General features: G+C 43.6%; 1 protein-coding gene across 1 annotated transcript; it reads left to right on the top strand.

Annotated features, from left to right (window-relative positions):
* The first annotated feature begins 10,906 nt into the window (after positions 1-10,906).
* On the top strand, positions 10,907-12,212 carry CUNH11orf87 (chromosome unknown C11orf87 homolog). Its single transcript, XM_056107594.1, has one exon. The coding sequence runs from the start codon at positions 10,943-10,945 to the stop codon at positions 11,522-11,524; it is 582 nt and encodes a 193-aa protein (XP_055963569.1). The 5' UTR covers positions 10,907-10,942; the 3' UTR covers positions 11,525-12,212.
* Positions 12,213-27,602: the final 15,390 nt, after the last annotated feature.

Raw genomic sequence — 27,602 nt, 5'->3', positions numbered from 1 at the left:
GCATCTTAGACTAGGTATTCTACCTACTGAATTGATACTGTGTTTGATTTTAAAGAGTATGGGGCTGTCTTTCAACTTAAAAGGGATTCCAAGAGTGATCATACCTATAAATTTTCATTCATCAGTAAAGAAAATGTTTCTGTACAGCATCTAAAGGTGCCTTGAAATGCATCCTTGATGACATCATATGCGCCTGCTCAGCAAGCCAGCTCCCGGGCTTCACTGCTGCCTTGTTTAACTCAGACACTCTGGCTTCCCTCCCATATGTCCTGTTATAGTGATAAAAGCTTAGCAGATACCAACTGATGTACAGCAAAGGTAATAGTGAGAGCTGGAAGAAATCTAAGCTTCTAAACTACCTGCTATTCATGGTTGATAATTCCAGGGTTCCTGTAAATCGGTATTCATTTGTTTTCTTTTTCAAGCATAAAAAAGGCAATGAAAGAAACAACTCTGTAAGATAAAAGGTTGAAAACCATCAGAACAGTTGGCTTACTTTCTTGATTCTCAAAATAAATAAAGTTTGCTTTCTAAAGTAAGAATTTGGAGGATAATGATTCCAGCAAAATATGGTTTATTTCCAGGGTAAATGAAGGTCTATGCAAAGGAAGGGGCAGTGATCTGTGAGTAGGGTCCACATGAGGATTCGGGGGCTAAATGCACCTGCCTTTAGACCTTGAGTTTGATCCCAGTGCCATCCTCTAGCGCCAACCACAGTTCTGGCACCTGTATTGTCTGGGACCCCTAGAATCACGATGTGTATAAAATTGGCACTGAAACTAAAATGTGAGACACCTACCAGCATTACCATTAGAAAGAGGGTGAACTCTGTGGCCAGCATGTGAGTGAACCTCTGAACTACCCTCCGGGTGTAGGCAATGAACCTGAAGTGTGTCACCCCCCCCCCCCCACACACACACGTGAACACAACCGCTGATCATCAAAACAGCGGCAAAGGGAAGGGAGAGAAAAACAATAACATTAAAACATTTCTTAAAAGGAGGGTGGGGTATGTCTCTGTCACCATGTCCCATCAGAATCTTCTGCCAGGATCCGCAGCATTGAGCATTGTGTGTGCACTGACAGATTGTGACCATAACCAGCTACTCTGAACTCCTGTTTAAAGAAAATAAGATCCAAAAAGCTAGACTTAAATTCAGCACGCATGTCACTTTCTTTGTAGGAAACCTTCACTTGTCACATGGCAGAATAATTTTTATTGGAATCATTTATTCTCTTCCAAACCCTAACTTGTAAGAATTGGGGCTTGGAAGACATCTAATTTGTAAGAATGTTTGTTAAAGGTAGATATGTTAGAAAATGCCTGATATCCTTGTTTCACAATAGTTTTTCTGAGTCAACCATTTAGAACAAACGATAGTTGTGAATTCTCTGGAATCTGGGAGGACTCCCAGAGCAGACTTCCTTTCTTCATTCCATTATGTAGAGATGAGAACAATTTTTCTCGACACACCTCTCAACTAGAGGTGACTGTGCACCCCAACCTTTCTATCACAGTTGGCGATGTTGAAAGGGATAAGGGGCTTTTTTGATTGCTGTAACTGATAAGGGATTCGACTGAACTAATTATGGGCAGGAGCCTGGATGCTGCTAGTTCCCTATCCCTGAGTAACTTCGAGGCTCAACAACACGGGCATCTGTTGTCTGGTGGTTCTCGTCTGGAAGGAGGTGGAGGGCTTGGCTACTCCAAGTCTGCTTGGCATTTCATGTGGCCAAAAGCATTGGCCAGACTAGGCTCCAATGTGGGGATTCTTGGGAAGATACTCTTCTAAAGCTGTTGTTGTCAGCATTCAGCTGCTTACAGTCTTAAAACGAAAGTTCTTGTTTCTTTGCTGGTTGTCGTTCTCAGTTCCCACGGAACACCCATCTTCAATTCGCTCCTCTCTTCCCCTTCCTACCTTCTAAGTTAGCTTTAGCATGCTGAATCCCTTCTGTGTCCTGAATATCGCTCTTCTTTCACCAGAGACAAGGCTCTTCTTGCAAAGGGTTCACATAATTGGATCTGATCCACCTGAATAATCTTGGTATTTTAGGTCATCTGTTTAGGGATTTAATTCATATCTCTGCCTTTTTTTACAGCAATTTTCTAGAGTTCCTTTTTGGTTTGATTTTGGCCATGCCTGGTGATAGTAAGGGATAACTCATGGCCATGCTCAAGGGACCATATGTGCTGCCAGGGGCTGAAGGTGGGTTGGTTGTGAGCAAGGCAAGTTCCCAATCTCTCTGGCCCCTAGATAGACTTTTACTTGAATTACCAGGATATATCATCCTGAGAGGACCATCTTTGGTTTTCTGCTTCCCATGACAGTCTATACCAGAGAAGACGGCCTCTCAGCTAACAATGACCTGTCCCCCACCCCATGCCAAGAGACTGCCAAGGTGGAGATAGCCTGGTATAGGCATCTCTTTTTCTGTGTGGAGGGATGAGGCATTTTAGTTTGTTTTTCCTCAAGAAAGGCCTGCACTTTCACAGCCTGCAGTACTTGAGAGAAGCATATGCCACTGCATTCCTGATCCTGATCCAGAACTCTCATCTTATAGGAGCTGCTGGTCACAACGGCTCCATGGATTATGGGACATCTGCTGGTTCATCTATCTTTTCTCATCCACCTTTTATTCCTACCCTTCAGTCTACTTAGTTTTCAGTCTTCTGATCTGTGACATGATTATTTCATGTAAAAGACTAGAGACATATTGGCATTCCGTGCCTTTGACTAGATAATTGGAATGTGATTGTGTCTGTGACGGGAAGGCAACATCCTGATTGCAGCTTCCCGTGGTCACTGACTTGCCAAGCTCCTTGCACAATTTGTGACACACGGTGGGTGTATAATGAACTCATTCAATAAATTAGTTTCCTATTCAAGGATAATATAGAAGGAGGAATCTTAATGTTTTTGCAGATATCCAGATATCATTGGGTTCGAGTCTTGCTTAGAGAACACTTAAAAACAAAAAATTTGTCACCATGAAATCACAAAGTTATTCACAACTGGGTTTCAGGCATACAGTGTTTCAACACCACTCCCTTCACCAGTTCAACTATCTCCCCACCCCCATTGCCTCCCACCCTTCTGCTTCTAGGAGGGGAGCATTCTTCTTCTTAAAATAAGTTTTTACACTGTGGTTTATGGTATTGTTGTTGATAGTGTTTCATACATTACACATGACCACCTTCCAGTATAAGCTGTTGATGTATAAAAGGGTGAAGCGTATTTGTATATAGAGAGCTTAGACGTGCTCTGTTGACACTGTACCATTGTGTAGGTTTTCTGCCTTTTTACAGGAGATGCCACCTGGGTCAAACTCCCACATCAGGAAGAGTCATAAGTCTCTTCCACAACCCCCCTTTGTTTATATCTGAACAGGTATAGACTGTCATAGAAACTGGGCACTTTGAGAGAGGAATTCTCAAATGTTTGTGTGTATATTACTCCCTCAAATAAGTTTTTCCTTTAAAATAACTAAAAATTTTGGGGCTGGAGAGATAGCACAGCGGGTAGGGCATTTGTCTTGCATGTGGCCGACCAGGGTTCGATTCCCAGCATCCCATATGGTCCCCTGAGCACTGCCAGTAATAATTCCTGAGTGCAGAGCCAGGAGAAACCCCTGAGCATCGCCAATGTGACCCAAAAAAGAAAATAAATAAATAAATAAAGTAAAAAAATTTTTGAGCACTGTGATTCATAATACTGTTTTTGATTATTGTAGGGCCTCATAGTGTTCCAACACCACACCCTCCATCAAAATGTTCCCGCACAACCTACTACTTAAGATAATCTTGAAAGTCCTGATACCCACACAGTCTGTCCACATGTTAAGCTCACATCTAAATCTTTAAAACTAGGACATGCCTTCTCCCACCCTGAGTATGGCCCTGGGTCTCAGTGCACTGCTGGCCTGAGTGTTAATTCTCTTGGCTCCATCAGCCAAGTATCACTAGGCATGTTCTAGGAATGTACCCCGCCACCCCCCCACCCCCCCACACACACACTGCCACCCCTCCACCACACACACAGCACTTTCTGGTATATTCCATATGTTCTAACCTTTAAAAAGATTGTGTCAAAAGTTCAAATGAGGGCCTGGAGAGATAGTACAGTAGATAAGTCTTGCACACAGCTGATCTGGGTTTGATCCCCAGCATATTCCATATGCCGCCTCCCAAATAATACCAGTAGAGATTCCTGAGTAACCCCTGAGCATCGCCAGGTATAGATTCCCAAAACAAAGGTGATTCAGACTATCAATTGAAATAGACAAGTCAGGATTACTTTCAAGAAGAAAAATTGTGGCTTCATTTTTCAGTTTAAGTAAACTGGACTCCTTGTATCACTGTGATAGCCATCTCATTTCTACATTTTATTTTAAATTGGTGTACAGATGAGACAAAATGAATGTGCCCACTGGATGAAATAAGGCACAGCCTTATTTAATACTTGAAATGGATAATTCTTTTGCTTTTCTCAGGTATTCATTAGTTTATCCAAAGGCTCTTATACCTAGTAATGTACAATACTAAGACTGAGGAATGGCAAACATAAGTTTTCCTTTGACAAAGTTGGAGAAATGAAAAAAAGTGGAGGAAAAACTGTTTTAAGCTTAGCTACATTTTGGAGGGAAGTATGCACAGAGACTGGGGATTTATTTTAACTCCTATTAAAATGTTTACCCAAGGAACTGTTAATACATTCGGAATGGTCAGAGCACCTTAGTTTGAAGGCTGCAGTTAGGAGGCTGCATTCCTGTTCCCTCTTGACTGCAAAGAGCAGGATACATTAATTTTGCATTGACAGTTGTTCAAACATTTGCAGTTTTATGATGCATGCTGCATGTCTTTCCAACTCTAGGATTCATATTCCCAGGTCTTGAATTGCTTATAATTATCATTTAGTCTAGTCAGCCTTATAGTTACCCTCCCATAAAAAGTACTTAAACTCATCAAAATTTCCTTAAACTCATCAATAATGCTCCTATTGCCAAAGATAAAGTATAAATCTTAATAGTTTTCTTAACAATGCAAAGATCTACCTATCATTTATTAAATGCATACTATATGCTGAGTGCTTAAAGTATCTTTGCAAAGAAAGTAATCTTATTATAGCAGTTATTATAATTATTATTCCCATTTCACAGATGAAAAGACCGAATTAAGAATTAACTAGATAATTTGAACAAGGGTAAGAGTGTCATTCCAGGGCCACAGAGACTGCTCAAAGGGTTAAGTACATGCTTTGTGTGCAGGAGGTCTGGGTTTGATCACAGGGCCGCCCCTAAGTGTGGGACAAATATCAACATCCCCCCCAATTTCATTCACTGTCTTGTAATTTGATGACCAGGCTGGTTATTGATATGACAGCAGCAGGACAATTTAGAAACCTACTTCTGTAAGTGTGTAGAAACCCGGAGTAACCAAAATCAATGAATGGAAAATAATCAGGATTTTCTGAACACTTACATGAAAGAATCTGGCATGTATTATGCTGCCCAGTCAAGAAGGATCTAAGTGATGCTGCGGAGTAGGAAGGGTTCCCAGTGGAAGTGAGCGTACACACGTCCTGTGGATTGCAGGGGCTGGAGGATCCCTGTCATTGACCTTCCCATCTACTTCAACCAAAAGCTCTACTTTCTCAGGTTTACTTATCAGCACTTCCCCAATGAGGAGCAGAGACAGAGAAAAAATAGTAATGGAGGCGTGTGTGTGTGTGTGCGTGCATGCGTGTACATGCATGTGTGCATGTGTACACATGTGCATTAGGGGTGGGGGAGAAAAGGAAACCAACACTCATACAAAGAATGCTAACTTTGGAATCGGTATGTTTGGATTTGGTCACAGTAATATATTGCTGGTCTTCACATCGTTTCAGTCAACATCACTTTGTTGTAATGTTGATCAAAACAAAATAAACTAGACCGTTCCCATCTGGGACCACCGTCTGGGTGAAGCTTGATGTTTTCCTTGTGCTTATGTGGGCTGTCTGGTTTCCTTTCACAGTTGAATTTCATTGGTCATGTTGCTCTTCTGGACAGAGTGCATGTGGGTATGCGTTGTGTGCATGCAGCAGAAGGTGCTTGTCCAGTGCTGGGCCCTGCCTTGCACAGCAAAATCCTGAATAGGAATAATCAGGTGAGAAAGGGAATGAGTGAATATAAATTGTTGTTTAATATTAGAACCATAGAAGTCTTTGGGGGTCTTTATTTATACATCTGGCGATGCTTCTGGGACCAGAAATATTCAATAGGAACATGATTCATTCTTGTATCAGACAGACTACAGGTAAACTTGGTTTCATTATGTAGCATTTTGAAGTCACAGTTTTGAAGAATCTATTATGTTGAATGAAGATGTACAGCACTTAACATTGAGTAACTTGGGCATAATCTTTACCCTGAGCTTTAATTTCTTTATATGACGTGAGAAAATACTCAAAAAGATTTTTGTTTCTTAAGCAGTGAATGAATAAATTTACATTTGGGCAGAAACAATTTTTTTCAGGGCAGTGGTGAAGATCAGTGTTAATGTAAGGAGAGTTTGGTACAGAGTTTGGTCTTGCACATAGAAGTGACAGCACATGTTGTTAAGTAGTTGGTGTGCCAGGACATTATGGTGAGCCCTCACCAAAATAAGAACAGCCACTCTAAGCTGCCGCATATTCAGAATATGCCTGCATTGGAAATGGCTTTCCCATCACAGTGAAGGATTTTGGGAATCTTAGATGCTTCAGGGCACTCCACTCTTGTAAGTGTGGCAGGAGTGCAGGAACAGTTTTATGGCTATTGCATGGGTCAGCCCGGCAAGCTACTGAGAGTATTTGATATGCCAAACACAGTAACAACAAAGTCTCCAATGGAGACGTTACTGGGCCCGCTCGAGCAAATCGACGATCAACGGGAGGGCCTTTACCTTTTACCTTTTGCATGGGTCAGAGTGTCAGACCTGATGGAGTCAAGAGTTGCAGGCCACCACTGCAAACCATAACACCCTAAAGGAGAGAGAGAGAGAGAGAGAGAGAGAGAGAGAGAGAGAGAGAGAGAGAGAGAGAGAGAGAGAGAGAGAGAGAAAGGGATTGCGCCTGCCACAGAGGCAGGATGGGATGGGGGTGGGGGGAGGGATACTGGGAACATTGGTGGTAGAGAATGGGCACTGGTGGAGGGATGGGTATGTGATCACTGTATGACTGAAATGTAAGCATGGAAGTTTGTAAGTCTCTAACTGTGCCTCATGGTGATTCAATTAAAAAAATTTAAAAAGAGTTGCAGGCCACGAGGGGGACATGTCTGCTGTCACTACCACTCCTTAGCTTTTTATTGTACCGCCCTGTGCCAGGCCAGTCTGTGGTCAGCACACTGTCCTCTGGGCTAGATGACAAGACAAATCTATAGCCTGGTCTTGAATGGAAACAGTGTAAGGGGTCTTTGACTTGAAAATGGATGGCCTTTGTCTTCCTAACTTACGTCTCAGTAAAAACCTTCGTCATGTGGAACACATTCACCTGCTGTTGATTATAAGTTCTCTGGGGTGAGACCTTGTGTTTTCAGAGGCTGTGTAAAATGCTGCAGACACTTTCAGCATTCATCTTATAACAGATGTTTATAATTAATAACAAAAGAATGAGAACAATGGCAATCTTATCACACGTCTTATCATTTGGTTTGGGGGCCACACCTGGCAGTTCTGAGGACTTGGCTCTGTGCTTCTGGGAAACATAGTGATGTGATGTGTCCGACGGGGGTCAGCTGCGTGCCTTGACCTCTGTACTGCTTCTGCGGCCCAACCTGGTGCAGAAGGAAACCCATTATAACACATTGTGAAGGCTTGGAGATGCCTTGCTGGAAAATATGATAACTTATTCCTCCCAAGTTTAGAGAACAGACCAGTGAGAGTTAATTCTAATTATGTAAAGATTCTTTGCTTTACAAGACAGTTTTTCGAGAATATCTTTAAATAGCCAGATCTCTTTTTGGAGTATTCAAAAATGGATTTGCTTTACAAAATGTTGATTAGATAAAACTTTGGGGGAGGAAAAGAGAATAAGCAAGTACAGGGCCTTGCATGTCAGATGTATGACTTAGCAGAGCCCATCCACTGTTTCATCTCCTGAGCCCTAAATTAGGGGTGTCCAAATGTGGCAGGTGGCCTCTCCGTGTTGGGAGGGAGGTCACAGGCTGTCATAGCTCTGGCAGCCCGGGGGCTGACTTCATGCTCTGAAGCAATCACGCTTTATTCAGCATATTTGGAATGATTCGCTCCAAGAGGGGTAATTTTTTTAAACAGATGATTGTGAAGAAAAAGCAATACTCCTCATTTAAATAAGTGAAAATGGAATTGTTTTTGAGAAATGATATATATGGAGACTTAAAGTACAAGTCTCCGGCGAACAAGAAAAGGAGAAGCTGGGAGGCGGGCTGGGAAGGAGTACTGGGCCAGGAGAAGGGACCCCTAGATAAGAATCCCTCAATTTTTTTTTTCTATGTGAGACCCTCCCATAGGAAGGTCCTCCCTTGGCCAATGCAAGCAGCGAGGTGGCTGGTCTCTGCGCTTCGATCTTCAGCCCACTGCAGCCGCAGCAAGTGAGGGCTGAGCCTGCTCTGACTCAGGCAGGAAGGGCCCAGGAGATGCTGCGCAATAAGAAACCCCTCAAAGAGAAGGTGCAGGTGCTGGCCACGCTGCCTTCCCCAGCAGCAAAGGAGAACACTTCACTTTGAAGTTGGCTGCTGTCACCACAAGCGCTCACCATTGTCTTCCCATAGGCTGTGGATAGGCAGGGAAGGGTCTCTGGCTCTGTTCCAGGCAAACTGATGAGAACCTTTTGTCAGGCTCTAACCACCAGGTTGAAGGACATGGCAGACCCGCCAACTTGGGTGGGGACCAGTGAGGAGGAATCCTCGCAAGCCTCAGGCCGGGCCATTTCTGCTCCCCGCAGGTCGGCCTTGGAAGCCTGTGGGTTCTGGGAGCTCATCGAATGGGCTGGGCCGACTGAAGTCCTGTTCCTGCCTGCAGTGGGCCTGGGAATGAGTGTGCCCAAGGAGAGGCTCGGGAGCCGGCGGGCAGGCTAAGGAGAAGTCAGAGCCTTCAGTGGGCGGCGAGGCTGGCTGTGGATTCTTCGATGTGGCGGGTTTGTGTGTTAGGTTGTGCCCCCCACCCTCCCAGCTCTGAGGCAGCGCTGCCCTGGGGCACACACAGCCGCTTCAGGGGCAGCCCAGCAGCCTGGGACTGGGGAGGAGGTGGTGGGGAGGAAACCAGTGTGCGCCAGGGGAGCAGGTAGAAACGCTTTCTCGCTTTCTCCGCTGCCAAGTGGGAAAGGGTGGAGGGAAGGCGGGTGAGGGGCGCGCCTCCCCTTCCCAGGCAGAGGAGCGCTAAGGTGGAAGGTGGGCTGCTCCCACGTCCCCGCGAGCCAAGGGCAGGCTGCTGGAACGCACGGGGCAGAGGCGCGCTCCCTCGGAGGGCGAGGTGTTGGGGTGTGAGGGTGGGGTGGGGGCCTGAGGGGTGGCTTGGAGCCCTGGCGGGGGCTGCCTGACGTCACCGGCCTCTCTGGCAATAGGCTGCGAGCTGAGCTCCCCAAAGCGGTGGCGGCGGCAGCGGCAGCGGCGCGCCGCTTGGTCTCTGGCCCCTTCACTCGGAGCCTTCTGCAGCCGCTACTGCAGCCGCGGCGGGGGCTCCCTCCCTGCAGCCAGCGGGCGGCCCCAGGTAAGGAACTCCAGGCGGCTGGGGGTGCTGGGTGCGAGTGGAGAGGGCGCCCGGGGCTGGGCTGCGGGTGCAGGCACCCGGGACCAGCTGGGGCTCGGCCCCCGCCCCTGCCCCACCGGCTCGCGCGCCGCCTGGCTGCTCCGCAGTGCAACAGTTTGTCGCTGCCACCGGAGCGCCTGCGAGGACACTGTGCTGCGGGCGGCCAGGCGCGGTCCGGGTCCTGGGGAAGAGGAAGAGTCTCGGCCCTAAGGGCTGGGAAGGCCGGAGGAAAAGGTCCGTTCCCCAAACTTTGCAAGCGGGAACCCACCCCCTTCTGTTCCCAGCTCGCCCAGAAAGGAACAGGATGCTGTGAATTGGGGGTGAGGGCGCAGAGAATGGAGATAAGGGGGCGTTTATGGGAGGGGGCGTGCTTTGGCCAAGGACGGTGCTTCAGCGTTTTGTTTTTTTTTCTGGGGGAGTGAGAGCCGGGAAGGCGGCCTGAAAAAGGAGCGAGCTCAGGGCTTCAGCGCAGACATAAGGGGGAAAGGGAGTTGGTTTTAGGGGTACCCCCTGGGCATCTGACCCAAGGGATCTGACGCTGCTAGCAGAGCCAGCCGCCTGCAAAACCCAGAGCCGCCGCCGGCAGCTGGGGTGGGTGCTGGGAGGGTAGGATCTGAGCTGAGGCACCCAGAGAGGGCGCAGGAGAGGGGAGGATGTGCTGGGGGGGAGGGACCTGTTCCAGGCGGCTGCGTGTCAGTTGTGATCACAAAGTTGTGGAGGGGTCCGGAGACTGTCCTGTGTGCTGGGAAGGTGCCAGCCTTGCACACTCCCTTCCCCCAGCCCCGGTGGCTGCCAGGGCCAGGTGGGCTGGGGTCTTGACAGGGGCAGTGTGGCTCCGCAGGGAGCCCAGGGCTGCCGGTTCTGCAGAGGCAGCTGATCCTTTGGATCCTCCGCACTCCTCCGAACAATGGCCGGATCCCTAACTGAGCCTGTTCTCTTTGCAGCCTGGTGCCTTGGAAAAGGAAAAGGGTGCTCGGACAGACACGTTGTCGGTGGGGCGGAGAGGATCTCGGGCACTGCTCCCTCACTGGCCCAGCAGCCGCCCTTTGCTCCCTCGTCCTCTGCGCACTTCCCTCGGCTGGAGGGAGCAGTCTGGGGTGGCTGGCCGCCGTCATTGTCATCATCTCTGCTGGTGGGAACCTTGTGCCCAGCGAGGAAGTCTTTTGGGCCCCGGCCCCTCCCAGCCCAGCGCCCATGAGTGCCCGGGCGCCCAAGGAGCTGAGGCTGGCACTGCCGCCGTGTCTCCTCAACCGGACCTTGGCCGTCCCCCACGCCGGCAGCGGTGGTAATGCGAGTGCCCGCAGCCCAGGCGCCAGCGGGACCTGCATCACGCAGGTGGGACAGCAGCTCTTCCAGTCTTTCTCCTCCACGCTGGTGCTGATTGTCCTGGTCACCCTCATCTTCTGCCTCATCGTGCTGTCCCTCTCCACCTTCCACATCCACAAGCGCAGGATGAAGAAGCGGAAGATGCAGAGGGCTCAGGAGGAGTATGAGCGGGATCACTGCAGTGGCAGCAACGGCAGGGGGGTGTCCCGGGCGGGGCCCCCGGTCCAGGCCCAGGCCTCAGTCCCAGTGAAAGAAACGCGGCTGGAGAGGCAGCCCCGGGACTCTGCTTTCTTTGGCCCCTCGGCCTCGGTCTCCCCCAGCCTCCCAAGCCAGGGCTCCTGCCCTCCTCCCCCTCCACCACCTGTCCCCAGTCCTCAAGGGGCACACTCAGCCTCCTCCTGTTTGGACACAGCTGGTGAGGGCCTTTTGCAAACGGTGGTACTGTCCTGACTGTCTGATCCCCCTTCCTCCTTTCCAGAACCTTTGCCACCCTGGATCTCCTGCCTTTGTCCTCCCTGCCCCTGACCTCTCTTCTCTCTCCTCTCGCCCGTCCCCCCTACCCGATTCTGCTTCTCCTCTGCCGAGGCACTGTGCGGTATTTGTAAATATTGGGCAAGGAAAGTCTCGGAAGAAGAAATAACGCTGATAACAATACTTTATTATATTTATAGTAATTATTATACTACTACTAACACAATCCAAGCGCATGACAAATCACCCAATTTCTCACTGTCCATGAAGGATAATTCTTCCCCCTCCACCCGGCGCCCGCCCCCCCCCCCCCCAGTTTGGAGGAGAAACCGCTTTAGCTACCAAATATATAAAAGGCATCGCACCCCAGAGTGAAGGGAGTGGAGAGGACCGTGTGTTGTACATAGCTGACAAGTTAAGGTTCAGTTACCTACCTCCCCACCCCCAAGCTTTCACTTCTCCTTGGGTGTCCCCCACACCCCCACCCTTAGCCAGGCTCAGGCAATAGTATAGTTTAAAGAAAATGTCTGCTTTAAGCACCAGGACTACAAGAGGCCACAAAAAATGGTCCCAGAAAAACATTTATGGCAGGTATCGCTGTCTCCTTCATTAACCATTCCCTTATCCGGGAGTAGGCATTTTTACTTGTAGAAGTGCCCCTCGCTGGCCGAGCATAAGTCTGAAATAATTAAATGAGCTATTAAATTTAAAAAAATACTAAAAGAATCCGCTTTAGCTCCTTGCCCTGCCCCACATGTACCCACATGTACACCTTTGACCGTTGGCATTTTCAGGATTAAGTGGACCCGGGAGCTGTCCAGCCACGTCTGGTGCTGAAATTGCGTCACGGAACTGTTGTGCAGGCAGAGGAGGGGCTATTTTGGAAAGTGACTACTCTGCTTGGTGTTGGTTTCTTTCTTCTTTTTCCACAATCCAGTTTGTGTGTTCTATTAGTTTTCTTATTACACATTGCGTAAGTTACCTTTTTGTAAAAAAGTATTAGCTGACGTGTAGTACTGAAAGTGTAGTATCTAACCAACCAGAATGTTTGTTTTATTTCTAGAACAAGTTCACCTTTGTTATATATTATATTAATACCAAAATACAGAAGCAAACGAAGTCTGTACTGATGTCCTCCAAACAGTATATTCTTGTTCTTAATTTCCAGCTATTGATATAATGGTCACCACTGGAAGAGTAATTCAGTGGTGCAGGCCTGGCTTCTGCTGTTTTTAGAAGTGTAATTTTGTACCTTACTCTGTAGTAGACTGTTATAAAAATATGACACGTATGTTTTCTTTTTTTCTTTTGCAAATAACAGAAACAACTACCACAACAGAAACAAGTAATGGATGTGCAGGAATGCCATCTATTAAAACATAGTTAATATTTAAACAGTGCGTGTAGTCCTCCCTGCATGCAATTAACCAGTTGAAAGCAGCGGTGTGTGCTTGCTTGTACGGTTTGTGTTCGGAGGTGAGATTTGTGGGGATATTGGGCAATTTGGATGACAGGACATGTAAATTTCAAGAGATTTAAATCTAGTAACAACTTGTTGGTTAAAAATGTTTGCAGTTTGTTTAGAAATCTATACCATATGCAGTAAAGGAGGGGTCTCTATTTGTGAGTCTTGCTTACCAATTAAATTGAAAATATAAAGATTTTGATTGTTTTTTAAAAATAGGATGTTTTTCTTGTCCTAAAGCAGGATAAGGTTACCTATGTTATAAATGGAGTCCGTACTTATTTTCACTTTTTTCCTTGGTAGAGTGTCCAGAAGCATATTATAATCTAAGTTATACTCAATGGTACATTTTCTTGAAAATCAATTCTTTGATGACTATTTAAATAGTTGGAAAATGTCTGAATGAGAATGTTCTATAAAAAGCGCACACAAGAGTCCTTACTAACTTGCAAGGTGCAAGGCAGCTGTCCCCTAATTACTATTATAAGTAGCAGCTCAAGGCATATGTGCTCTTATTCAGATAATGACCTATAACCTCAGAGGAAACATTTCAAGTTGTCCAAGGTTATTTTGCATCTTTCATAAAATTAGTTTAGTAAGCTTAACTTTAATTGTCCATTTTATATACAAAATTTTTGGCAGTGACTGGAAGTACAGAGGGCCATCATGTAAGAATACCCTATTATAATGTTAGGAAGATGAGGTATAATCTCTGGAGTACAGCATGTTAATTAATGAACCGTATCTTCTCCAGTGTCTTATTCCCAGTAATAAGTGAAAGTGCATTAACTCCCTCCGCCACTAGGGAATCCTGTACTGCACTAGAGCTCTTCATTCTACACCAGAATGACTATGGCATGATGAAAAACAACGTCTATTAAATTTTGAAATTTTGTAGCTCACCCTCATTCAATTGTAGCTTTTTTAAAAATAGCTTATTTCAGAATGAAGTTTCAGACTTAAAATTTGAATAAATCAAGTACTCAGATGGGAGTTTCGCTCAAGTTCAGTGAGCTCTACTAAGTGAATGGATATTACTTTCTCCCCTGTATTTGGTGCACATTTTACAGTGAATAACTTCCCATTTTACTAAAGCAATAAGATGTTTTGTTGTAAGAAGTGCTGGATGATGATTCTATTTCCTTGGTGCTGAAGCTACTCATACATTCTTGCCTTATGAATCACAGTGCATTCAAGGCATGCAATAATAATCCCCAATCAAAGAAGCAGCCCGTACACTAAGGGGTGATTATGAGATTCTCCTATATGCTTTCCCTCAAAGGAATAGAGCAAAGAGGAGAAATAAAAGCATTGTGTATTATTGTTTAAGAAGAGATCTCAGTACCTCTAAACATGGGCACACATCCATAATGTGCTTTTATAGTGCATCTTTCTTCATAAATTGACTATGTTTGACTACTTTCAACAATGCTCTGCATAAAGATAATGTAGTTTATGAGTAAAATGTAGTGTTGAGTTAAACATATTCAGAACCCTGAGCTTCTGGCAGTATCAATTAAAATTTCTTAGGGGAGAATAAGCAAAGTTCTAATAATGCCATTCAATACCAGTTTATTGCAACAAGTACATACGCAAGCAATTTGCACAGACCCTGTATAAACATTGTTTCTGGCAAAGATCAGCAGTATCAGGCATTTGGGACGTCTGTATCAGGGCACTAAGATTTTGTTTACATAAGTGAAACAAAAGGTAATCTGAAATAGTTATATTTTAAGAATATTATACACTGATGTCCCGTCAGACTAATTGCTTCAGATCCCTACAACCACAGCTCAACTTCTGCACTTGCTATTCAGTATTAATAAGGTGGCATGCTTGATTCTTACTGTTTCTTTTAAAATGAGAACACTGCAGAGAGAATACTATTATGTCAACTGTATGGGCCTTTGAATCTTAAAGATGTAGATAGATATAATCTTTAGAATTTATATATACCCATAGATATGTATTTATATATGCATACATTTTGTATAAATTTACAATGGACTTTTTGTATTCTCTTTTTTGTCATTACAAGAATGAGTTAGAAACTAAATAGTTGTCCCATCCTCTTAATGGTAGAGGATACTGAGTAGTCAATATATGCATGTACTTAGTTCTCCAGGGATCACATATGAATGACGTTCTCTTTAGTAAAAAGGGAGAATCCTGGTTGGCTTGGGGAATTGGTAATTAGATAAGCTTCTTTTGTTAGTGACTCAAATGTAGCAATGAGAATGAATTTGTGACCATATCTATGTGGTATAAGTATCTAGATGGGAAGCAGAATCATCTAGAAAAGTAAAGGTCTAGGACAACCCAGACCACAAACCTGGGCAGTGGCTTGAGATTTTATTTTCAACCTATATGTTGTGTGGAGGAACAAACTTATATTTGCATAGCTAAAGAAAAATATGACCATTATCTGTTTAGTTAATCATAAATAGTTTGGGGAAATATGGATAAATTAGCTTAAAATACCTTTGTCATCTGTTTTTTCCACCCTTTCTGTCTGTATCAGTTGGATTAATTAGATAATGGTTAAAATTCCATTTTTCTATTGTGCACACATATACTTTTCTGTGGATGACAGTTGAAAAACAGCTATCTGATATTCTATGAAAGTTACAGATTAAATTAGGACCAGGAAGTTGAATATGCTCATCTCCTCAGTTCCATTCCCATGTGAATCTGGACGTGGAATCTAAAAGTCCATGGATCTGGACCCTCTCGCTCTCTCTGGTAGGGTTGTGGCTCATTAAATTGTGAACAAAAATATCTATTTCAAGGGGTGGTATTTAATGACTCTGTTTAACACAAATTTGTTTTATATTTACTTGATAACATTGAGCCATAGAAGCGTGTTTCTCAAATGCTAATACTAATGTCACCAACCTACTAATAAATTTGGTGCCATGTAGGAATATTTGACTAATTTAACTTGGAATGGTGAAAATGTCATAGTTTGAGAAAGGGATATTTCCTGACACTTGTGATTTCATTGGCTGTTTAGAGAGAGGTAAACAACAATGAAAACAATAGAAAAATTGGTTTTTGAACTCAAGTATATCCAACAGGCAGAATAAAACAGATATTTGAATTCACAGACAATTTGTTTTGCTTTTCTATAAATAAAAGTGTTTTATTGTTAATTGGGTTTTGGACACAATTTCCTTAATTATAACATTGCATGATTATAAAATTACTCATTTTATTACCCTCAGAGCCTCGAATAAACTAGGTTTTTCAGATTTGTAACACATTTGCTCTTTCTGACAATTACTGCATCTGAGCAATGTGGAATATATACATTTTAGTATGATTTAATAACTGAGTCCAGTTCAATGATGAACAGTCCTTTCAGGCAGATGCTCAAGCTCTTCAGGTCCTATGCTTCATCTAGCAGTTTGATTTCCTGGTTATATACTCTAGCAAGAGGGAAGAGCTATACAATTTTGTGCAGGTGGGGAGACTCTGAGTCATAAAAATCCCAACAGATTCTAGCTGGAGTCCGCTGGAAAGCAGCTGACTGGGAGATTTCCCTGGTCGGAGATGCTTATGTTCTATCCAGTTTCTGTGCATCACTGCTCGTCTGCAGCTAGGCACCAAAAGAAAGGGTTTGTTCTGAGGGTTTTTTTAGTGCCATGCTAACATATTCCAAGAGAGTTGCCATTCATCTCTAATATTTGGCTTCTCCAAAGGCATTTGTGTATTTGTGAAGCACCAGTTCCATTTTGACCCCAAATACCCACCTCATTTTTTGCAAAATTACACCAGTATCTAAGAAGCCATCCCCCCCTACCCCCCCCCAACACACACACATATGAATTCTCTACCTGAGTCTCCTCCTCCTGTACTTACTGTCTCTTTCTGCCATGGACTTTTCTCCTTCCTGACTTCAGTCTTATAACTAGTAGTCAATATAGTAAGAAAGAGAGGAACAGAGATCAGCTTACTCATATAGCATCTTTAATTGGAAGTGTTTGAAACATTTGATGATATACAATAAACCTTCATATTCTTGCAAGATAATATGACATATTTATTCATGATTAAGGCCCTATCACACTAATACCTTGTCCCCATTTTTCCATCCTCTAAGATTCAAGAAAGGTTAGAGCTTGATCATTATCAGCACTTTTTTGTTTTATCCCTTTCTGGTTGGCTAGAAAATCTGTGTTACAGGGAATCATTTCCTCCAAGTCACTATTTGACCTCAAGGAAGGAACAGCCCCTTCCCTAGATGGGCCCCACCATGTCCCCATACCCACATGCTCTAGGATAAAAACATTCCCCTTGAACAGAATCCACTTGTGGATGCCAAGCAACTACGTGTACCTCAAGGCAGCAGAAAGCCTGGCTTGGTACCACAACCCTGTCTCCAACCAAGGAGCTTTTGCTGTCCCAAGAGTTTTATATTCTTTAACTTCTACTGCTAAATGTTAGAGAAGAGTTGGTATTGGTTTAGTCAGTTCACACAAGACCAACAGTGAATCAATTCCTCTGAACTCCCTGAGGGGTCTCTTCACTTACAAACTGGCTAGATATTATTTGTTGAAATCCAGTTTCTTTCCAAATTACCATCTCTGAATATGCCCCAATCTTGACTTGGTGCTCATAACATTTACTTCTCTGAAATGTTAGACCAAGAAGGGGCTCTGCTGATCATTTTTTTCTGACCCTTCTTTACAACTTCATATTGATCTTCTTCTCCATCTGCATGTTCTCTCTCCCAGGGCTGTGTCCCTGCCTCAGGATGTTCAATGTAGTTTTAACTACTTTGTGATGTGAAAATGTTCACAATGATTCTCCAAAAGTCTGAAAAGAATTAACATATATGCCAAGGTGTTAGAAATACTCAGAAATGTGCTCTTGTGTTTCTACAGGGAAGGGCTCACGGGGTAGATTTTTTTTTTTGGTTTTGTGTAGGGGTCACACCTAGTGCAGTGCCTAAGGGCTACCAGGAGTACATCCAAAGATTTGGGAAGGGAGGGGGGTACTATATGGTGCCAAGGATCAAACTCAGGGCCTAGGTTAAAGCAAGATATGTTTCTTTAAGGGACATCTGAAAGTACAGTTTTCTCTTTCCTCTGCTTCTTTCCAAGGTGGTTCTTTGGATGCACTTCTCTTCCTATGGCAGAAGAAGTGGTATAATGGGACCAGTGTGATACAATAGGGAACTTTGCTTATCTGTGTCATTATGTGGCCATTCTGCTTCCTGGGAAGCAGGTTACAGCCAGAACCGAGCACTGGAGCCTATGATTCTGAACACTTTTAAGTCTTCTCTAAATCTTAGATCTGCAGTGCCCTTTTGTTCCAAAGGCTGGCTTTTGCTGCTATTCTGTGTTCTGAGCATCTCTGGGGCTGACAGTGGGAAATGGGAACCTGTTTAATAGCCTGCTGCTGCCTCCCTGCACCTCTAGGACAGCTGAGGCATTTCCCAAAGTCCCCACTGAGCAGAATGCCAGTCTCTGAACCCCTCTCCATTCTGTTTGTTTCTGAATCAAAGAGCTGTGGGAGTAGAGCCTTGGAATCAACCCATGTTACCCAAGACTTAACTACACTATTCAAGACTAGAATGTCAAAGCTTGTCTCTGTGGTTCCTTGAAGATGTCCCCTGCTAGAGCCAACAGAAAAGGATAATTTGGGGAGGAGACTTAGACTTTCTAAATACCAGAGGTCAATCCTCAGTACAACCTCCCAGCTAAGACTCAAAATGGGGGGAGGGGTGGAGAGTTAGAGGGGTGATGAGTATCTAAAGAAGTACATAAGAAATATTTGGTTAGTTACACACGAATGGTTTTTTTCTGGTTGAATAATAGAAATTCAGTAATGGCACAAAGATACCATCTTCCCACCTCTTACCCCAACTAAGCTCTTTTCTAAGAGCTTTGTTCAAGTAGTTTATGTGGTAGGCTGCTGTCAAGCTCCTTGAGATAGGTGACACAGGTGGGCCAGCATTTTTGAGAGCTCCTGTGATACAAAGGAAAGAAAGAAGTAGATGTCTTGACGTTTCAAAGGCACAGGCAGTGTCAGGGACAAATAGAGGAGAAGCTGGATGGTGCCTTCGCCTCGCTCTGCCCTCACCCCCACCCCGTCAGTGCTGCTTTGGGCCAGTGTACTAAAGGAGTGAAGTAGACCCTACATGGGGGATGTGGCCCTGCTGTGACAGGTCTTTTTGCAGGGCCTACCTGTTCTTAGATGCATAGTAGCTTCACTTTGCCCCAATCATACTGCCCTGTTGGTGGCAGTTGTTCATCATCTTCAAAAATTCCTTGATAGTCCTGGTGTCATGGGCTGGTTTTGTCTGGTTGATGAGATGATCTCTTTGAAACTTTAATATCTAACATTTTAGAGTTCTCCCAGTTAATAGCTACTCACTAAAAGTCAACTAGAGTGGTCAGAATAACAGTGCAGTGATTAAGGTACTTGCTTGCATGTGACCAACCTGGATTCAATCCCTAGCACCGTGTACGGTCCCCCCCAAGTAACAACAGGAGTAAGCCTTGATTACCTCTGGGTGTGATACTTCCTCCAAAAGAGATCCAACTACATGCCAGACACCATTTTTGGTGTTAAAATTACACCAGTGAATAACATAGACAATTCTGGCCACCTATGTATTTCCTCCAAGAGACAGATAAGAAGACACACGATTTCTTGATGGAATATGATCGAGGGTGAGAAGTGGAAAGAGACATATAGAGATATAGGGACTGTGCCAGGAGATAAGGCTTTCAAATTGGCTTGTCTGAGAAGATTTCACTAAGAAAAATGAATGTAAATTTCTGAGTTAATCCAGTAGAGACTAAGTGGCTATAAGAATTTGTAAAACTCTTCACTCAAAACCCTAATTTTGTAAAACAAAGAGATTTGGGTTGAAGAAAACAAGAAAGTGATGGTTCTGAAACTGTCAAGCACTAATATTCCTGAAATAGGGAAAAGGGATAAAATATGTCCCCTAAGCCATGGAACGCCTAGTCTAACTGAAAAGTAAATATCATTGCAGTTTAACTGGAGTGTTAAATACAGGTAAACGTAACTTTAAAAATACAGAATAAGTAACAATTCTGTATAGGAGCGGGAGAAATAATTTTCCAGCGGAGATAATCACACTTTTGGTTGGGGTTTGAAGGATGGGTAGGAGCAACTCAAGAGAGCAATAAACATAAGACAAAGGAAATTCATGTCCTGAAGCACAAAATAAGGACGTTTGTATATATTTGAGGAATATAAAAAATGCATGCTGAGAGGGATATTAGAAGTAAACCAGATGACTAAGTGTCCTTTTAAAAGCAGCTTTAGAGACTATCCCTTTCTGTTGTCAGGGAGAAATTCTTAATATGGTGAATCTTAAAAATTTATAATTTTTACTGAGGTTGCAGTTTTCAATAATATTGATACTTGAAGCATTGGGACAATTTGGAATATTTTTTTCTCTGGTTTTGAGTCACAGTTGGCAGTTCTCAGCAGGCCATATGAGGTGTTGGGGATTGAATACGGGTCAGCCATGTTCTAGGCAAGTGTCTTACCCACTTAGTGTCTCTCCAGTCAGGACTTGAAATCTTAAAAGATTACTATGGCATCATCAGGTTATAGACTAGATGATGTTAGTAAATGCAAAGATGACAGATGGTGAAGTTTCTAGGTTAATTGATGAGATTGGTGATGAAGATGCAAGGCATGAGGGAAATGATATAAAAAGAGGGAAAGGCAGCATGCAGATCTGTTTTGAATTTTGTGCGTTTGGGCAACTGCTAGTTTTGGTGCTGCTGATTAGCTGTGATGACTTGGGGACAAAGATGATCATTAATAGCGGGGAGTTCAATGGAGGCCTGGGCTTTGCTGGCCCAGTCTCAATGGGTTTGTCTCTTGAGTTTTTCTCACACTGTGGTAAAGCTAAGCTCTGTGGAGGAGCCTGTAATTTGGCACATGAGCTTCAAGAAACAGCACTGTCACCATCACATAATTCCTGGATGACTACTCATCGTCTGTCAAGTTGGAGGAGTTCTCCATATGTCTGAAAGTTTGTGTGTTCTGACATTAGCTTCTTGGCTGTTGGTTGCAATTCCAAAGCATGCCTACAAAGACGTGTGAAGTTATGCGGGATCTACTCTAACCCATGCATGGCTTGACTCTCTTAGTATAGAAAAATGATCATTAATAAGAATACATACATTGCTGAGAAGGAATCCCAGTGTCAAAAAATATACAATTTGAGTTATGGGGAATAACTCAAATTAGCTCAAGTCTAAGTGCTACCATTTGGTAACTGTCAGATCTTGGACAATTGCTATACTTCCCATGCTTCTGTATTAGGAAGGTTCATTGGGTAGAGTAAATAAGAGGACTGATTAGTCAAAGGCTTATCAATAGTGGGTAATGATTGTATAACTTTTGGCTTTCATTTGGTGATTGTGTGTCAAGGGGGGAAAGGTTTTATGCTAAGTACTTGTGACAGTTACCAATTTCACTTGGTTTCTGGATGATTATGAGAAGCATTGTTGGAATCTATCACATATCATTCCTATCCTTTGTTGTCTAAATTTCCCAGAAAAGTTTGCTTTTGGGATCTGGGCTTAAAAAATTCTCAGGAATGGTTTAGCTGTAGTAGATTAACCAGAGGAACTGAACCATACTTCAACCAAATGAACATGTGGCAAAGTAAAAAGATCAGTCAGTAAGAAGTCAGCTACCTTGTACTTCTCCAGGTGCTACTCTTGCTTAGATAATTTTATAAAGAAGGTAGGCCTGGAGAGATAGTACTGGGTTAGGATTCTTTTCTTAAACATAGGTGACCCCAATTTGATCCCCTAAGCATTTCCACGAGTAAGCCTTGAGTACTGCTGGGTGTGGCCCTGAAACAAAAAGATTAGCCAGGGTCCATAAAGTGTCATAAAGTGTGTGGCTCTGTTAGAGGGATAAGACTTCCATTATGGAAAAAATACAAGCAAAATCAAGCTGAAGTGATATTTATAGATTTTAAATGTTCAAACAGAACGAACACAAACTGATCATTGTATAGTTCTCATTCATTCTCATGTCCAGAAGGGGAAGCCTTGGGGTTCCACTGATGTATAGACAGAAATACAGCCTTTGTTCTTTTTCCTTATGGAAACACACATCTCTCCACAGACTCAGAGTGGAAGGCCCCGTTTTCATCTGTACCCAACTAAGGTATCTCAGTCTTCCTAGATAATTTTCAGGGGATGTTATCCTTGTCTCTTCAGCAAAGAATAGAGACTAAGTCATGTCCCCCAGCTAGAATTGACTGGGTTTGGATTTGAATTAGGCTTGCTTAATGCCAAAGCCCCTGCTCTTTTTCTTGTCACATAAATGAATATAGGACTACACCAATATATTCCTGTGACTCTAATCAGTTTCAAATTATCATTTCCATGAGAATGGCTTAAGAGCTCTGAACCCATATTAATAACAAAGGGAAAGATAAAAGTATATATATATATATATATATGAGATAGGGGAAGAGAGATTACATGGTCAGCACATGCTGGCCCTCTAACACCACTATGTGTCCCTAAGTTTTAAAGGATATAGATGGCCTACTTGGTCCTTCTCCAGATACAATACCAGGACATCCTCATCACATTCTGGTTATGTGAATTGAGGATTTTCATGTCTATTAAATGTACAAGTGATCTGGACCAATACTTACTGGATCTGAAATAAGTCTGAGGAATTTACATCTTTAGCAGTCACTAGGATGAAGAAGAATGAGGCACTTGTAGGAAATGTAATTCCTATTTTATTAATATTCAAAATGGGGATGGTTTTCAGGATTCTGCTCACTAGTTATTGTGCTAGTGAAACTGAGACTCTTTTTTGGTGTGGCGGAACACAGAGTGGAATAGCTCTGTGTTTGAGCCCTGTTCTTTTTTTGTTGGCGTGAAAGAAAAAGGGTCTTATGGCCCTCGCACCCTGCTGTAAGAAGCAATAGATCTGGCAAGTTCTCTCCGCCAAAAGACAAGTAAACAGAATTATGCAGATTGGGTTGGCAAAGTCATTGCCTCTAAAACGAGCCATAAAGCGAGAGCCACCCACTAAACTACATAAAACCGAGCTGAGGCCCAGAAGCAGTACAAAGTGGCACCCATTGCTGAGAAACAAAATGCTCCCAATCTAGCTGTTGTTAGTGCAGCATCGCTGGAGAAAAGAACCCATGCCTGAATTAGGACTGAGCACCCTACTGCTCCCTTTTCTGGAGAAGAAAATAAACCAAACTACTAAGCCTACCTGAAATCTACCTTAAATGAATAGAAACACACTCCCAAATACAACTATTGCCCGTCTGGATCATTCCAGAACTCCCACCTACAAGACAGTATTGCCCACTTTGTGAAACACTGTCCTAGGCCCATGGTAGTTAGTGGCAGTATTTCATCGTTTTTATAAACCAAGTAGTATTCCATTGTGTACATGTGCTGCACCTTGTTCAGCCATAAACTGGTGAAGACAACTCCATCTTACAGCAAAGACACAACTGTATGACTTATCTGGGGAACTTAGCAGAGCTTGCTTTTTCTACTTCAGAACTTTAATGAGGCCAAGATAGCAGATTTGAGTGATGCTGTTGGATTCAGTTTATTATCAAAAAATAAAGAGGAGGTAGCACCCCTTTAATCTGTAGCCTCTGATTAAGCCCTGGCACCTGATCATCCAAGATGTTTTCACTCATTTTTCCCCTTGAATGAGCCCTCCCCCCCCCCAAGAACTGGATGGACACAGTAGCACCTCCGTGACTTAATTTACTCCTCCTTCTGAGAGTAAGTAGGTGGGAAATGCATGCCCCAGAACTTCGGTGCAATTCTGGCAGTACACAGTTAGAGTGGCTCATTCCCTTCAGCGGGGAACCCTCCCATATTATTTCTAAAAGTAACCCTTTAGTTTCAGAATTATACTGATAATCTTTCCATGCCATCATATCTGATGTGTGTGATGATTATATCATGTCCACTGATTGAACTATGATCAGTGTCTTATTGAAGGTACTGAATAGTGCTATGTATGTCAGGGCCAGACTCATCTGGAATTTGGTAAGTTTAAGTTCTCAATCTACCTTTGTTTGGATATGGATTATTGTAGCTAGTTCAAGTACCACCCACTTTGTGAAACACTGTTTCAGGCCCATCCATGGCTCACAAAGCACAGGCAGTACCCCACCACAGGAAATGCTGTGTTTCACTTTTGGTTGTTTTCCTTGGCCATGAAGTGAAACTGACACTGACATACCAGTGCCCAGGTCTGCACACATCTGATGCACATCCTTTCTCTATGAGTTTGGCTTTTCCTGGTTAGGGATGGCTTCATATAGAATTGAGAGTATTTCTTTCTAAAAGCTAGGTAAGTGTTATCAAAAAAAATTAACTTATCAAAACAAATCACCCTTCATTTTTTGCAAACAGTGCCCCTCTTTTTGAAAAAAGATCCAATATATACCCGGTGCTTATTACTCAACAGCCACCAGAAATCCTCTTCTAAATTTCCTCAGACCACTCCCACTTATTTGTGAGGCGAGTTCTCTCTGTTCCTTCTTGTTTTTATGGCTTCTTCTCTGCCTCCTACCTCCTACATCCATGATCCAATTTCAGTCTTGTCATCTCTGAGAGATGCTGTTGATGCTTTTGCCTGTGTTCCCTTGATATTATAGACTGTCATCTGGATTTCAGCACATGCTGCAGACACCACCTCTCTTGCTTGAATTCCCTTTCCGGGTCCCAGAAGCATGTCATGCTGAGTGTCCCCCAGGGATCAATTGACCATGGAGGTGTGGACACCACTAATGACAGATGGGAGTTGGTGGGACTGATTCTAAACATTCTACACAAGTCTCCTGGAGCTACTCAATGGCTCATCTTAACTGTCACCTATTGGTACTTCCTGTAATCACCTTGAAAAAACATCAAAGCTACTTAGCTCCTCTCTAAAGGTCTGCTTCTTAGGGTGCCTAACCTACAAAATGATCCCAGATTTGGACCCATACCTCCTCAAGTCCTCCCAGTGTCTGATTTATGCAACAGAATGAACCACATGGAGAGTTAATGAAGAATTTCCCCCAAGTAATAGTCATTTGGGTAATCACTTCAAATGAACCTGACTTGATCTGGATTCAGAGAAATATCAACATTACAGTTTGGGGTTCTGGAGTCCTACAAAATGATACTCAAATTCTAGTTGTGACCCATGCTGTCCATATGACATTGGGGCAGAGGACCTAATCACCCTCATCACCTTTATCTATAAAATGGAAATGATAATTGACCTTATCTCTGAGAGCTCTTGTGAGAGTTAAATGCTAAATTCCTAAATTTAGCACATAATCCATACAGAAAAGTATTGGCCATCAGTAATACGTCATATTGTGTCCTAGTGCATAAAATAGAGCATTGTGCACTTTTCTGAAGAAAAAATTATGGATAAACAGAATTGTGCAGATTTTCATTTCTCTGGAGATTTGGCGGGAAACTCTGATCATATTGGGTAGATACATTGCTTCTGACCATGGGAGCAGAGCCTGACCTTTTATGGGTGACTTCCTATGGGAGAACTTGGGTGAAACTTGTGAAAGGCAGGATAAGCAGACTGGAGCAGCAAAACTAGCTAAGCAGAGGTGAGGGTTGAGCTTGAATCTAGATTCAGTCCTATTCCTAGTACCAGGGAGTTCAGAATGTGAATGACTCTGAGAGTTGTTCCACAAATAGGCAAGAGGGCAGTGATTTTGTATCCGGGTCAGCCCGCTGAGAGATGCCTTTCAAGGTTTCATTCACTTAGGATGATTCTCAGCTGTGAACTGTTGGCATCCAGCACTTCTAGCAGTGAGGGTTGAGCTGCCTCTTTTCTGCTTCCTAAAGTGAATGCAAACAAGCCCTCCTCAGCCACTGCTGTCTGCCTGTGTTTCTGTAAATGGTCATGGAATTCAGAGATGAGTTTGACAGTCTTTCCTGCTCTATAGCAAATGGAAAGAAAGGCCCCCAATGCTTATTCAGCTCTTGAATAGCTGGTTACATAAAGCAGACCAAGAGTCATCCTCCTCCCTCCTTAGCCCCAGAGTAACTTCTTGCAGGTCAGAATGGCCACAAACTCTGACAGAGAAAGATCTGTATGAGAGACTTTCTCCTCCCTCCTCGGTTCCTGAACCTTCCTGCTAAGTTCAAGGATCAGGAACTAGCTCTCAGATCTCATTAGGACAACAATTGGAAGTTTCCCAAAAGTCACCTCGCTCCCTGTTTATTGGCAGCTAATCAAATTTTCGAGCAAAGTGGGGGTGATGGGAGGAGACTGGATTATGAAGTGGGTGGTCTGAGTGTAAATGCCGGTTTTTACTACCTCCCATGTGTGAGAGCCTGAACAAGTCACCCATTTCTTCTTTATGAAAGTGGATCAAAGTACCTCTGATGAGTCCTCGTGTGACTAAACAAGAGAATTCAGATTGCAGGGTTTTATAAAGCCCATTTCCCTGGGGTAACTTATCAATGGCATTGTTACCGCAACTATAAGTATATAACCTCTGTCTCAGCTGCTCTTTCTTTTCCTTGGACACAATCCTTCACTCATCAGCAATACACTTTCATTTTTCTTTTGGGGCGGTGAGGGTTTGGCCACACCTGGTGGTGCTCAGGGCTCTGTATGCAGGGATCACTCTTGGCTGGGTTCAGGTGATCATCTGTGGTGCCAGAGATTGAACCTGGGACAGCCGTGTGCAAGGCAAGCATCTTACCTGCTGTATTATTGCCGTAGCCCCAATGTTTCTCTATTTCTGATGTCCAGAGAGGTCCGCTAGGGCTTTCAGAGAAAGACATTTTTCTCAAAATCCCCAAGGGATAATCAACAAGATTAACTCTCTACAGAGTCCAGGTGCTTAAAATCTTTCCCTGGTAAATAGTTACTGAGGCGGTGCAGAAGGCAGGCATCTGTCTCCAAACACTACATAAGTTAACACCTGAGGATGGATGTGGGAGGCCCCGACCCTCCCCTATAAAAACTTCACCCAGCTTTTATCTAAGCTTTATCTAAAAATAAAATTATGGACAAATGACTTCCAAAATGAAATGCCAACATCAAAGCATTTTGTTTGTTGTCTTTTCTCCCACCCATCCCATATTATTTCTAAAAGTAACCCTTTATTTTCAGAATTATACTGAAAATCTTTCCATGTCATCATATCTGATGCCAAAAACAGTAACAACAAGTCTCACAATGGAGATGTTACTGGGCCCGCTCAAGCAAATCGATGAACAACGGGAGGACAGTGCTACAGTGCATATCTGATGTGTGTGATGATTATTATATCATGTTCACTAATTGGACTCTGATCAGTGTCTCAGTACTATGTATGTCAGGGACAGACTCATCATCTGGAATTTGGTAAGTTTAAGTTTTCACTCTACCTTTTTAGGATATGGATTATTGAAGCTATTGGATTTTTTTTTTTTGGTAGCTCACACATGGATCACATACTCTGTATCTTGACCCCGCCCTTAAAAAAAGATTTTGACCTAGGGCTACCTCAACCAGCTGAAGAACATGCCTTCATGCAGGAGGCCTGGGTTTCACCCCAGCACCACATGGTCTCCC

The sequence above is a fragment of the Sorex fumeus genome, unplaced genomic scaffold, assembly GCF_029834395.1.
Source record: "Sorex fumeus unplaced genomic scaffold, SorFum_2.1 ptg000169l, whole genome shotgun sequence".
Classification (NCBI taxonomy): domain Eukaryota; kingdom Metazoa; phylum Chordata; class Mammalia; order Eulipotyphla; family Soricidae; genus Sorex; species Sorex fumeus.
Note: the sequence above shows the minus strand (reverse complement) of the source record. Positions and strands in the feature narration are given on the sequence as shown.